At 40.5% G+C, this 13081-nt stretch overlaps 1 protein-coding gene across 15 annotated transcripts in view; it reads left to right on the plus strand.

Annotated features, from left to right (window-relative positions):
- Positions 1–403: 403 nt before the first annotated feature.
- LOC132884997 (uncharacterized) overlaps positions 404–13081 on the plus strand; it is a 43475-nt gene continuing 30797 nt past the window's right edge. For 14 of the 15 annotated variants that reach the window (XR_009654523.1, XR_009654526.1, XR_009654532.1 and 11 more), the window contains exons 1-3: positions 497–668; positions 1642–1753; positions 4431–5424. Coding sequence is in view for 4 of the 15 variants with exons in the window: in XM_060919198.1 (XP_060775181.1) it covers positions 4441–5424 (984 nt within the window). In the remaining 11 variants the exon portion in view is untranslated. The other variant, XM_060919195.1, reaches the window with a different exon arrangement.

Raw genomic sequence — 13081 nt, forward strand, 5'->3', positions numbered from 1 at the left:
ATTCAGTTGTGGGGAATGGTTAGTAAGGTTGATTCTGACCTAGGCTATGTTGAGGTCACATATCTACTTTTTAAGTTCATGCTATAGTGCATACAGTTTTAGAGATATAGCCTACATGTGCATATGCATTCTTCTTGGTGTTCTCACAAACAGGTGAAATAAATCAGTTTAAATTTGGCCTATGGACATAGCCTGGCCTATTCTCAGCCATTACAAAATCTGTTGTCTGACCATAATTTAACTGATCTGTATACCACTATGCTACTAGATAACAAAATGCCTGTTTGTTTTATTTCATGTGAGATGTTGATAAATGTGCGCTTCAACAAAATGATAAGAGCACCTCTCTGAGTGTCACGTGTATGTAAAAAAAAAGGTGTGCGTGCACGAGCATGGTCGCGCGCAAAAGTGTCCCGGTTTCAGACTAGGGAAATCTGGTCACCCTAAGTTATATGATCATTTAAAAAACATTGTACATTGCTGGGTAATTAATAGCACATGGTGGTGATTTTAAACTGTATAAATGTGAAACTGAAATGCTCTACTCATATCTAAAAAAATTTTTTTTAGGTGATCTTCTGCAGCATTTCAAACTACAACACAGGACGCTTGAAACTGGAAATTCGGTACCTTGTGTTGATTTTGGTTGTCCATGCTCCTTAATGAAGGTAGGTTAGCATGTATTTTAACTATGTTCATTATGCCAACAATGTTAAATATGTGAAATATGCTAAAAAAAAGAGCAGGATATAGCCAGTGCTCCTTAGCTGAGGTAAGTTAACATGCATGCTAACATGCTAATTTTGGAAAATATACTAAAATGTCAAATAATAAACTGTGGATTCTGTTTCGCTTAGCTAAAATGGGTTAGCATACATGTTAACTATGTTAATTTTCTAAAATGTTATATATTCAGTTGTGATTTTTGTTTCACCTTGCTTAGGTAGGTTAGCATATATAGCATATATGGCATATTTAGCATGCATGTTAACTATGTTTATTATGCTAACAATGCAATGCTAATCATGTTTAATATTCTAAAAAGTCCAGGATATATCTATTGTTCCTTATGTAAGGTAGTTTAGCATATGTGTTAACATGCTAATTATGGTAATTTTTAGTTATTCATTAGTTATTCATTAGTTATCCATTGGTGAATTCACTTTGCTAAGTTAGGTTAGCATGTATGCTAAAATGTTAAAATTGTTAATTATGCTAAAAAGTCCGATACATATTCTGTGCTTCCTAAATAAGAAGTTAGCGTGCAAGCAAACTATCCTTACATGCTAATTATGCTACTTTTTCTAAAATAAGAGTAATTCTGCTAAAAACCTTTGGCACAAACAGCAATCCCATTTTTTTACAATGTCTGCGGGAATACAGTCTAGTTGTATTAATGTACTCTTCCTGGTAAGCCTAAATTGTGAAGGCTTAACTTAATGTTGTCTGAAGGTTTCTTTTAAATTGTGTGCATGAATTTAGGTGTATGTAGTTTTGGGCTTTACCTCCATAGTTCTATATGATGATTAAGAAACATTTTACATTGCTGGGTGATTAATAGCACATGGTGGTGATTTTAATCTGTAGAAATGTGAAACTGAAAGGCCCTTCTCATCTCTAAAATGTTTTTGTTTTCTTTAGGTGCCGCCAGATGAGATGGCAGTGTAAAGTCTGTGGATTCAGAGCAACAACAAAAGGAGATCTTCTGCAGCATTACAGACTACAGCACAGGACGTTTGAAATTGGAAACTCGGTACCTTGTCTTGATTTTGATTGTCCATGCTCCTTTAGAACATTAAGTGCCCTCCGCACACACTTGTCCAGATATCATGAGGATGAAGCTAAGGGACCAGGAGTAGTTCTGTCTTTCACATGTGTAATTTGCTCTGCTAAATATCCCACCAAAAAAGAATATTTCCAACACCTCGGCAATCACCTAAAGAGTCGTGTAACTGTAGAGTGTGTTTTTGCTGGATGTACATTTAAGACAAACGTATATGGAACATTTTTTGTGCACAAAAGCAGGAAGCATAACCCTCATTCTCTTGAAGACTTCAAGTTGGATATCATTGGTGAACACCAGACTTTACCAGATGAAACTGGTCTAGTTCCAGGTGATGATGATCATGATGATATCAGTATAAATCCTCCAGTGGATATAGCTAATGAAATTCAACAACGAATTGGCTCACTTCTCTTGAAGTTGGAAAGTGTGCACAACATTTCTGGTAAATGTATCGATGATTTGGTGGAGGAGCTTAATTTTATATACACCGCTTCTGCTCCATTAATTCGTCAGCTTGTTGATGCAAGTTTGAAGAAATATAATTGTGCTGCAGAGGAGGACTTTGTTAATGAACTGGTAGAGGAACTATGCAAGTCACACCCCGCAATCAGGCACTGGGAGTAGATGGGCCCTTTGGGTCTGTGTATAAGAGAAGACAGTATTTCAAGACACAGTTTACATTTGTCCAGCCAGAAGAGTACATCCTTGATTCTCAGGAGAATCTCAGCTTTCAATATATGCCCCTTCTTCAGACTTTGACGCATATACTGACCAATAAAGATATTGCACATGAGGTTTTGAAGAAAACAAATTCATCCACACTCTATCGATCATTTAAAGACGGGAAATTTTTCAGACAAAATCCATTTTTTGCCGTAGAAGAACCAAGAATAGCATTAATTTTGTATATAGATGATTTTGAGATTTGCAACCCACTGGGAACGTCACATAAAAAACACAAAGTCACTGCGGTTTATTGGACCCTGGCAAATGTACCACCTGGACTGCGCTCCACTCTTTCTGCCACAAACTTGTCTATTCTCTGCAAAGCCGTTGATGTCAAAAGATTTGGCTATGACATTGTTTTAGAGCCTCTTTTGAAAGACTTGTGTGTTTTGGAACAAGAAGGAGTTTTTGTTGCCTGTGCTGGACAGAACATAAAAGGGACTGTATATTGTGTGGCAGCAGACAATCTAGGGGCACACAGTCTTGCTGGACTTGTGGAAAACTTTACAGGCCATTACATTTGCAGGTTCTGCTTAGGATCCCATGCAGAATACTCTGAAAAGGAAGTACGCTGTGGTGAATTCCCACCTCGGACAGAGGAAACCCATAACTTGCACCTTAAAACTGTAGAAGATGACCCCACCTTGCCTCATAGCTTTGGAGTCAAGAAAGCTTGCCCACTGACTGAGAAGCTGAGTCACTTCAGTGTTGTTCGAGGTTACCCTCCAGACGTACTCCACGACCTCTTTGAAGGCATTGTTCCCTCAGAATTGGCACACTGTCTGAATTATTTTATTAGGAACAAATACTTCACATTATCAGAACTTAATAACTTAATAAAGCAGTTTCCATTCAAGTTTACAGACAATCTTGACCGCCCTCAGTCTATCCCAGTACATTTTGCCAGTCGTGGTACTATTGGAGGCAATGCTCATGAAAATTGGGCACTCATAAGGACACTGCCTCTGATCACTGGCTCAAGGATACCCTCTGATGATCTGGCGTGGCAAATTCTTATGACCCTTAAGGATATTGTAGAGCTCTCTGTGGCCCCTCTCCACTCCGTTGAAAGCATTGCCTATCTTGACCATAAAATTTCTGAGCATCGTCATAGGTTGCAAGAAGTTTTCCCTCATGCAAGATTGACACCCAAGCACCATTTTTGGAGCACTATCCCGCGCTCATAGAAGCCTTTGGCCCTCTAGTTGCACTGTGGACTATGCACTTTGAGGCCAAACATAAATTCTTCAAGCGGGTTGTGAGATTCTCAAGCAATTTCAAGAATGTCTTGCTCTCACTTTCAACGAAACATCAACTGATGATGGCATACAATTAGCAAAGAAACTTGGCCAAGCTTGCCCTGGTAACCAGTAAAGTGTCATCTTTGCCTTTGGAAGTACTGCATGTAGACATCCAGGAGTCTGTAAAGAAACTGTTCCCTCAGCTAACAAGTGTACAGTTGTCAAACACTGTGACATACCATGGAACAAGGTATTCAGCAGGGATGATCTTGGCGTATGGTTCTACAGCAGAACTCCCAGACTTTGTAGAGATCATACAGATGTTGATTTTGGAAAGCGATCTTTACTTCATTGTTAAGAAACTCAATGCTTGGTACCTGGAGCACCTCAGATCTTTTCTGTTGGAAACCTGCAAGGAAGTGAGTCTTGTTCATCACAACAGCCTTCAAGATGTCTATCCACTTGCAGCTTACAGACTTGATGGAATGCGTGTGGTTACGTTGAAATGTTACATTTGTTGTATATTTTAGATTCTATGATAAACTGTTGGTGACTTTGTGAACTAAAAAAAACGGCTGCCCACACATCACTTGTTTTCAGGGGGTTTTAAGTAATTTTGGTGCTTAATAGAGGTGTAACCCTTTTTTCTTTTTTTTTCACTTTTTCCTTCTCACCAGGCCAGCAACCATGGACTCCACAGTTCTCCGTGTCATCTTTGGCCACAGAATTGAAAAACTCTCCCTTCCATCTATACCAGAAACCATAGAGGAACTGAACATGGCTGTTAAAGAGACATTTGGTATACCCAAGGAGTTCAGTCTGCAGTATTTCGAGGATTTTCTTATGCTTCACTCTACTGCAGCAATCAAGCACAAAGCCACAATTAAGGTCATGAAACTTGAGCCAGTTGTGATAAACCTGTACCCAGTGCACAATGAAAGTGATGCTGAAAGTTTCTCCTCCTCTGTCTCGTCTGACCCATATCATTCATCATCTGCAAGCTCAGCCACCATGTCACCAAACAGCAGCCTACAAAGGAAGCAATGGCCAACGGAATTCACTATTCCACAATTCTCAGTTGAAACTGAAATGGTTATTGAAAAAGCGAATGAACTTTACAGAAAAGACAGCACACTGTTGACTACCCCAAACATCAAGTCAGACATACTTGAAAAGCTAGCTCAGTCCATTTATACTTACACTCCCTATCCATCACTCCAGAATCGCCTTTCTGTGGCTGAAGCACTTATCAAGGCACATCCATGTCTGAAGGATCCAGGGAGTTCTTCAGGGATCATTGGCTGGCAGAATAGTATTAAGATCAAAATGGCTAACTACAGAACAAAGCTGAGAGGCCTTGACATTCCAGATGTCACATGTAATGCTCTGAAACATAAACACCCTGCTGACCAGAAGTCTGCCAAAAATGTGAAAAAGGCAAAACGAGCAGAGGTCAATTATTTGCCACCCTACCCAGCTGGTGAAAATGAGCAGACCTTAGAGAAAGTGAGGGAAGAGCTAATCATCGAGTCAAAAAAGAAGAACAACGAAAAGATAGTCAAAGACAAAATGAGCACAACATTCGCCCTCAGACGGCATGAAATCATCAACCAGTGTCCAAGTGTTCGAGACATTAAGGAGCGCTGGCCTGCCCTGTTTGACCCATCTCAAGTAAGTTGGAATCTGTAATTCCTGATAATGAATTATTGAAAACAATGATTATATGGTATTTCTTTCAAGTAATTTATTTCAAAATGGGTTGCAGATGTATTGTACAGGCCAAAAGTTTGGACACACCATTTCATTCAATGCATTATCTGTATTTTCATGACTATTTACAGTACACTATAGATTCTCACTGAAGGCATCAAAACTGTGAATAAACTGTGAATAAACTGTGAGCAGCCTTTGTTTTGGTTCGGAGCAGCCTTTGTATTGGTTTGGAGCCGCCTTTGTTTTGGTTTGGAGCCACCTTTGTTTTGGTTTGGAGCTGCTTTTGTTTTGATTTGGAGCAGCTTTTGTTTTGTATTGGAGCAGCTTTTGTTTTGGTTTGGAACAGGTTTTGGTTTGGAACAGCCTTTGTTTTGGTTTGGAGCTGCTTTTGTTTTGATTTGGAGCAGCTTTTGTTTTGTATTGGAGCAGCTTTTGTTTTGGTTTGGAACAGGTTTTGGTTTGGAACAGCCTTTGTTTTGGTTTGGAGCAGCTTTTGTTTTGGTTTGGAGCAGCTTTTGTTTTGATTTGGAGCAGGTTTTGTTGTGGGTTGGAGAAGGTTTTGGTTTGGAGCGACTGTTTTATTTTAGAGCATCTTTTGTTTTGATTTGGAGCAGCTTTTGTTTTGGTTCGGAGCAGCCTTTGTATTGGTTTGGAGCCGCCTTTGTATTGGTTTGGAGCCGCCTTTGTTTTGGTTTGGAGCATCTTTTGTTTTGGTTTGGAGCAGCTTTTGTTTTGATTTGGAGCAACCTTTGTTTTGGTTTGGAGAATCTTTTGTTTTGGTTCGGAGCAGCCTTTGTATTGGTTTGGAGCCGCCTTTGTATTGGTTTGGAGCCGCCTTTGTTTTGGTTTGGAGCCGCTTTTGTTTTGATTTGGAGCAGTTTTTGTTTTGATTTGGAGCAGCTTTTGTTTTGTATTGGAGCAGCTTTTGTTTTGGTTTGGAACAACTTTTGCTCTATATTAGAGCAGGTTTTGGTTCGGAGCAGCTTTTGTTTTGGTTCGGAGCAGCCTTTGTTTTGGTTCGGAGCAGCCTTTGTTTTGGTTCTGAGCAGCCTTTGTTTTGGTTCGGAACCGCCTTTGTTTTGGTTTGGAGCTGCTTTTGTTTTGATTTGGAGCAGCTTTTGTTTTGTATTGGAGCAGCTTTTGTTTTGGTTTGGAACAGCTTTTGCTTTATATTAGAGCAGGTTTTGGTTTGGAATAGCTTTTGTTTGTATTTGGAACAGCCTTTGTTTTGGTTTGGAGCAGCTTTTTTATTGATTTGAAGCAGGTTTTGTTGTGGGTTGGAAAAGGTTTTGGTTTGGAGCGACTGTTTTATTTTAGAGCAGCTTTTGTTTTGATTTGGAGCAGTTTTGTTGTGGTTTGGAACAGCCTTTTTTTTATTTGGGGCAGCTTTTGGTTTGGTTGGGAGCCACCTTTTTTATTTGGAGCAGCTTTTGTTTTGGTTTGGAGCAGACTTTGTTTTGGTTTGGAGCCGCCTTTGTTTTGGTTTGGAGCATCTTTTGTTTTGGTTTGGAACAGCCTTTGTTTTTGTTTGGAGCCGCCTTTGTTTTGGTTTGGAGCCGCCTTTGTTTTGGTTTGGAGCCGCCTTTGTTTTGGTTTGGAGACGCGTTTGTTTTGGTTTGGAGACGCCTTTGTTTTGGTTTTGAGCAGCTTTTGTTTTTTATTGGAGCACCTTTTGTTTTTGGTTTGGAGCCGGTTTTGTTTTGGTTTGGAGCCGGTTTTGTTTTGGTTTGGAGCAGCTTTTGTTTTGGTTTGTAGCCGCCTTTGTTTTGGTTTGTAGCCGCCTTTGTTTTGGTTTGGAGCCACCTTTGTTTTGGTTTGGAGCCGGTTTTGTTTTGGTTTGGAGCCGGTTTTGTTTTGGTTTGGAGCAGCTTTTGTTTTGGTTTGGAGCAGCTTTTGTTTTGGTTTGGAGCAGCCTTTGTTTTGGTTTGGAGCAGCCTTTGTTTTGGTTCGGAGCAGCCTTTGTATTGGTTTGGAGTGACTGTTTTATTTTAGAGCAGCTCTTTTTTTGATTTGGAGCAGTTTTGTTGTGGTTTGGAACAGCATTTTTTTATTTGGAGCAGCTTTTGGTTTGGTTTGGAGCCACCTTTTTTATTTGGAGCAGCTTTTGTTTTGGTTTGGAGCAGACTTTGTTTTGGTTTGGAGCATCTTTTGTTTTGGTTTGGAGCATCTTTTGTTTTGGTTTGGAGCAGCTTTTGTTTTGCGTTGGAGCAGCTTTTGTTTTGGTTTGGAGCAGCTTTTGTTTTGATTTGGAGCAGGTTTTGGTTTGGAGCGACCTTTGTTTTATTTTAGAGCAGCTTTTGTTTTAATTTGGAGCTGTTTCGTTGTGGTTTGGAACAGCCTTTTTTTATTTGGAGCAGCTTTTGTTTTGGTTTGGAACAGCCTTTTTTTATTTGGAGCCGCCTTTGTTTTGGTTTGGAGCAGCCTTTGTTTTGGTTTGGAGCAGCCTTTGTTTTGGTTTGTAGCCGCCTTTGTTTTGGTTTTGAGCCACCTTTGTTTTGGTTTGGAGCTGGTTTTGTTTTGGTTTGGAGCCGGTTTTGTTTTGGTTTGGAGCAGCCTTTGTTTTGGTTTGGCGCAGCCTTTGTTTTGGTTTGGAGCAGCTTTTGTTTTGGTTTGGAGCCACCTTTGTTTTGGTTTGGAGCAGGTTTTGTTTTGGTTTGGAGCAGCTTTTGTTTTGGTTTGGAGCAGCCTTTGTTTTGGTTTGGAGCAGCCTTTGTTTTGGTTTGGAGCAGCTTTTGTTTTGGTTTGGAGCCACCTTTGTTTTGGTTTGGAGCAGCTTTTGTTTTGGTTTGGAGCAGCTTTTGTTTTGGTTTGGAGCTGCCTTTGTTTTGCTTTGGAGCATCTTTTGTTTTGGTTTGGACCATCCTTTGTTTTGGTTTGGAGCAGCTTTTGTTTTGGTTTGGAGCAGCCTTTGTTTTGGTTTGGAGCCGCCTTTGTTTTGGTTTGGAGCAGCTTTTGTTTTGTATTGGAGCAGCTTTTGTTTTGGTTTGGAGCAGCTTTTGTTTTGGTTTGGAGCAGCCTTTGTTTTGGTTTGGAGCCGCCTTTGTTTTGGTTTGGAGCAGGTTTTGTTTTGGTTTGGAGCAGCTTTTGTTTTGGTTTGGAGCAGCCTTTCTTTTGGTTTGGAGCAGCCTTTGTTTTGGTTTGGAGCCGCCTTTGTTTTGGTTTGGAGCCGCCTTTGTTTTGGTTTGGAGCAGCTTTTGTTTTATTTTGTATTGGAGCTGCCTTTGTTTTGGTTTGGAGCTGCCTTTGTTTTGGTTTGAAGCAGGTTTTGTTTTGGTTTGGAGCAGCTTTTGTTTTATTTTGTATTGGAGCTGCCTTTGTTTTGGTTTGGAGCTGCCTTTGTTTTGGTTTGGAGCCGGTTTTGTTTTGGTTTGGAGCAGGTTTTGTTTTGGTTTGGTTTGGAGCAGCTTTTGTTTTATTTTGTATTGGAGCTGCCTTTGTTTTGGTTTGGAGCTACCTTTGTTTTGGTTTGGAGCTGGTTTTGTTTTGGTTTGGAGCTGGTTTTGTTTTGTTTTGGAGCAGCCTTTGTTTTGGTTTGGAGCAGCCTTTGTTTTGGTTTGGAGCATTCTTTGTTTTGGTTTGGAACAGCCTTTGTTTTGGTTTGGAGCAGCTTTTGTTTTGGTTTGGAGCAGCTTTTGTTTTGGTTTGGAGCAGGTTTTGTTTTGGTTTGAGCAGCCTTTGTTTTGTTTTGGAGCAGCTTTTGTTTTGCGTTAGAGCAGCTTTTGTTTTTGGTTTGGTGCAGGTTTTGTTTTGCTTTGGAGCAGCTGCTTTTGTTTTGTGTTGTGTTGGAGCAGCTTTTGTTTTGATTTGGAGCAGGTTTTGCTTTGGAGCAGCTTTTGTTTTGTGTTGGAGCCACCTTTGTTTTGCTTTGGAGCAGTTTTATTTTTGCTTTGGCGCTTCTTTTGTTTTGTGTTGGAGCAGCTTTTGTTTTGGTTTGGAACAGCCTTTGTTTTGGTTTGGAACAGCCTTTGTTTTGCTTTGGAACAGCCTTTGTTTTGCTTTGGAGCAGCCTTTGTTTTGCTTTGGAGCAGCTTTTGTTTTGCTTTAGAGCAGCTTTTGTTTTGCTTTGGAGCATCTTTTGTTTTCCTTTGGAGCATCTTTTGTTTTGGTTAGTAGCAGCCTTTGTTTTGGTTCCGAGCCACCTTTGTATTGGTTTGGAGCCGCCTTTGTTTTGTTTTGGAGCCACCTTTGTTTTGGTTATGAGCAGCCTTTCTTTTGGTTTGGAGCAGCTTTTGTTTTGATTTGGAGCAGGTTTTGGTTTGGAGCGACCTTTGTTTTATTTTAGAGCAGCTTTTGTTTTAATTTGGAGCTGTTTCGTTGTGGTTTGGAACAGCCTTTTTTTATTTGGAGCAGCTTTCGTTTTGGTTTGGAACAGCCTTTTTTTATTTGGAGCCGCCTTTGTTTTGGTTTGGAGCAGCCTTTGTTTTGGTTTGGAGCAGCCTTTGTTTTGGTTTGTAGCCGCCTTTGTTTTGGTTTGTAGCCGCCTTTGTTTTTGTTTTGAGCCACCTTTGTTTTGGTTTGGAGCTGGTTTTGTTTTGGTTTGGAGCCGGTTTTGTTTTGGTTTGGAGCAGCCTTTGTTTTGGTTTGGCGCAGCCTTTGTTTTGGTTTGGAGCAGCTTTTGTTTTGGTTTGGAGCAGCCTTTGTTTTGGTTTGGAGCAGCTTTTGTTTTGGTTTGGAGCCACCTTTGTTTTGGTTTGGAGCAGCTTTTGTTTTGGTTTGGAGCAGCTTTTGTTTTGGTTTGGAGCTGCCTTTGTTTTGCTTTGGAGCATCTTTTGTTTTGGTTTGGACCATCCTTTGTTTTGGTTTGGAGCAGCTTTTGTTTTGGTTTGGAGCAGCCTTTGTTTTGGTTTGGAGCCGCCTTTGTTTTGGTTTGGAGCAGCTTTTGTTTTGTATTGGAGCAGCTTTTGTTTTGGTTTGGAGCAGCTTTTGTTTTGGTTTGGAGCAGCCTTTGTTTTGGTTTGGAGCCGCCTTTGTTTTGGTTTGGAGCAGGTTTTGTTTTGGTTTGGAGCAGCTTTTGTTTTGGTTTGGAGCAGCCTTTCTTTTGGTTTGGAGCAGCCTTTGTTTTGGTTTGGAGCCGCCTTTGTTTTGGTTTGGAGCCGCCTTTGTTTTGGTTTGGAGCAGCTTTTGTTTTGGTTTGGAGCAGCTTTTGTTTTATTTTGTATTGGAGCTGCCTTTGTTTTGGTTTGGAGCTGCCTTTGTTTTGGTTTGAAGCAGGTTTTGTTTTGGTTTGGAGCAGCTTTTGTTTTATTTTGTATTGGAGCTGCCTTTGTTTTGGTTTGGAGCCGGTTTTGTTTTGGTTTGGAGCAGGTTTTGTTTTGGTTTGGTTTGGAGCAGCTTTTGTTTTATTTTGTATTGGAGCTGCCTTTGTTTTGGTTTGGAGCTACCTTTGTTTTGGTTTGGAGCTGGTTTTGTTTTGGTTTGGAGCTGGTTTTGTTTTGTTTTGGAGCAGCCTTTGTTTTGGTTTGGAGCAGCCTTTGTTTTGGTTTGGAGCATTCTTTGTTTTGGTTTGGAACAGCCTTTGTTTTGGTTTGGAGCAGCTTTTGTTTTGGTTTGGAGCAGCTTTTGTTTTGGTTTGGAGCAGGTTTTGTTTTGGTTTGGAGCAGCTTTTGTTTTGGTTTGAGCAGCCTTTGTTTTGTTTTGGAGCAGCTTTTGTTTTGCGTTAGAGCAGCTTTTGTTTTTGGTTTGGTGCAGGTTTTGTTTTGCTTTGGAGCAGCTGCTTTTGTTTTGTGTTGTGTTGGAGCAGCTTTTTTGATTTGGAGCAGGTTTTGCTTTGGAGCAGCTTTTGTTTTGTGTTGGAGCCACCTTTGTTTTGCTTTGGAGCAGTTTTATTTTTGCTTTGGCGCTTCTTTTGTTTTGTGTTGGAGCAGCTTTTGTTTTGGTTTGGAACAGCCTTTGTTTTGGTTTGGAACAGCCTTTGTTTTGCTTTGGAACAGCCTTTGTTTTGCTTTGGAGCAGCCTTTGTTTTGCTTTGGAGCAGCTTTTGTTTTGCTTTAGAGCAGCTTTTGTTTTGCTTTGGAGCATCTTTTGTTTTCCTTTGGAGCATCTTTTGTTTTGGTTAGTAGCAGCCTTTGTTTTGGTTCCGAGCCACCTTTGTATTGGTTTGGAGCCGCCTTTGTTTTGGTTTGGAGCCGCCTTTGTTTTGGTTTGGAGCAGCCTTTGTTTTCCTTTGGAGCATCTTTTGTTTTGGTTAGGAGCAGCCTTTGTTTTGGTTCCGAGCCACCTTTGTATTGGTTTGGAGCCACCTTTGTATTGGTTTGGAGCCGCCTTTGTTTTGGTTTGGAGCAGCCTTTGTTTTGGTTCGGAGCAGCCTTTGTTTTGGTTCGGAGCAGCCTTTGTTTTGGTTCGGAGCAGCCTTTGTTTTGGTTCGGAGCAGCCTTTGTATTGGTTTGGAGCCACCTTTGTATTGGTTTGGAGCCACCTTTGTTTTGATTTTGAGCAGCTTTTGTTTTGTAATGGAGCAGCTTTTGTTTTGGTTTGGAACAGCTTTTGCTTTGGAACAGCCTTGGTTTTGGATTGGAGCAGGTTTAGTTTTGCTTTGGAGCAGCTTTTGTTTTGTGTTGGAGCAGGTTTTGTTTTGGTTTGGAGCAGGTTTTGTTTTGGTTTGGAGCAGCTTTTTTTGGGGTTTGGAGCAGCTTTTGTTGGGGTTTGGAGCAGCTTTTGTTGGGGTTTGGAGCAGCTTTTGTTGGGGTTTGGAGCAGCTTTTGTTTTGCTTTGGAGCAGCTTTTGTTTTGGTTTGGAACAGCTTTTGCTTTATATTGAAGCAGGTTTTGGTTTGGAACAGCCTTTGTTTTGGTTTGGAGCAGGTTTTGTTGTGGGTTGGAGAAGGTTTTGGTTTGGAGCGACTGTTTTATTTTAGAGCAGCTTTTGTTTTGATTTGGAGCAGTTTCGTTGTGGTTTGGAACAGCCTTTTTTTTAATTTGGAGCAGCTTCTGGTTTGGTTGGGAGCCACCTTTTTTATTTGGAGCATCTTTTGTTTTGGTTTGGAGCATCTTTTTTTTTGCTTTGGAGCAGCTTTTGTTTTGCTTTGGAGCAGCTTTTGTTTTGCTTTGGAGCAGCTTTTGTTTTGCTTTGGAGCAGCTTTTGTTTTGTCTTGGAGCAGTTTTGGTTTGGAACAGCTTTTGTTTTGTCTTGGAGCAGTTTTTGTTTTGCTTTGGAGCAGCTTTTGTTTTGCTTTGGAATAGCTTTGGTTTTGTCTTGGAGCAGCTTTGGTTTTGTCTTGGAGCAGCTTTTGTTTTGCTTTGGAGCAGCTTTGTTTTTGCTTTGGAGCAGCCTTTGTTTTGGTTCGGAGCAGCCTTTGTTTTGTTTCGGGGCAGCCTTTTGTTTTGGTTCGAAGCAGCCTTTGTATTGGTTTGGAGCCGCCTTTGTTTTGGTTTGGAGCTGTTTTTGTTTTGATTTGGAGCAGCTTTTGTTTTATATTGGAGCAGCTTTTGTTTTGGTTTGGAACAGCTTTTGCTTTATATTGGAGCAGGTTTTGGTTTGGAACAGCCTTTGTTTTGGTTTGGAGCAGCTATTGTTTTTATTTGGAGCAGGTTTTGTTGTGGGTTGGAAAAGGTTTTGGTTTGGAGCGACTGTTTTATTTTAGAGAAGCTTTTGTTGTGACTTGGAGCAGTTTCGTTGT

Source organism: Neoarius graeffei, chromosome 4, assembly GCF_027579695.1.
Source record: "Neoarius graeffei isolate fNeoGra1 chromosome 4, fNeoGra1.pri, whole genome shotgun sequence".
NCBI classification, from domain to species: domain Eukaryota; kingdom Metazoa; phylum Chordata; class Actinopteri; order Siluriformes; family Ariidae; genus Neoarius; species Neoarius graeffei.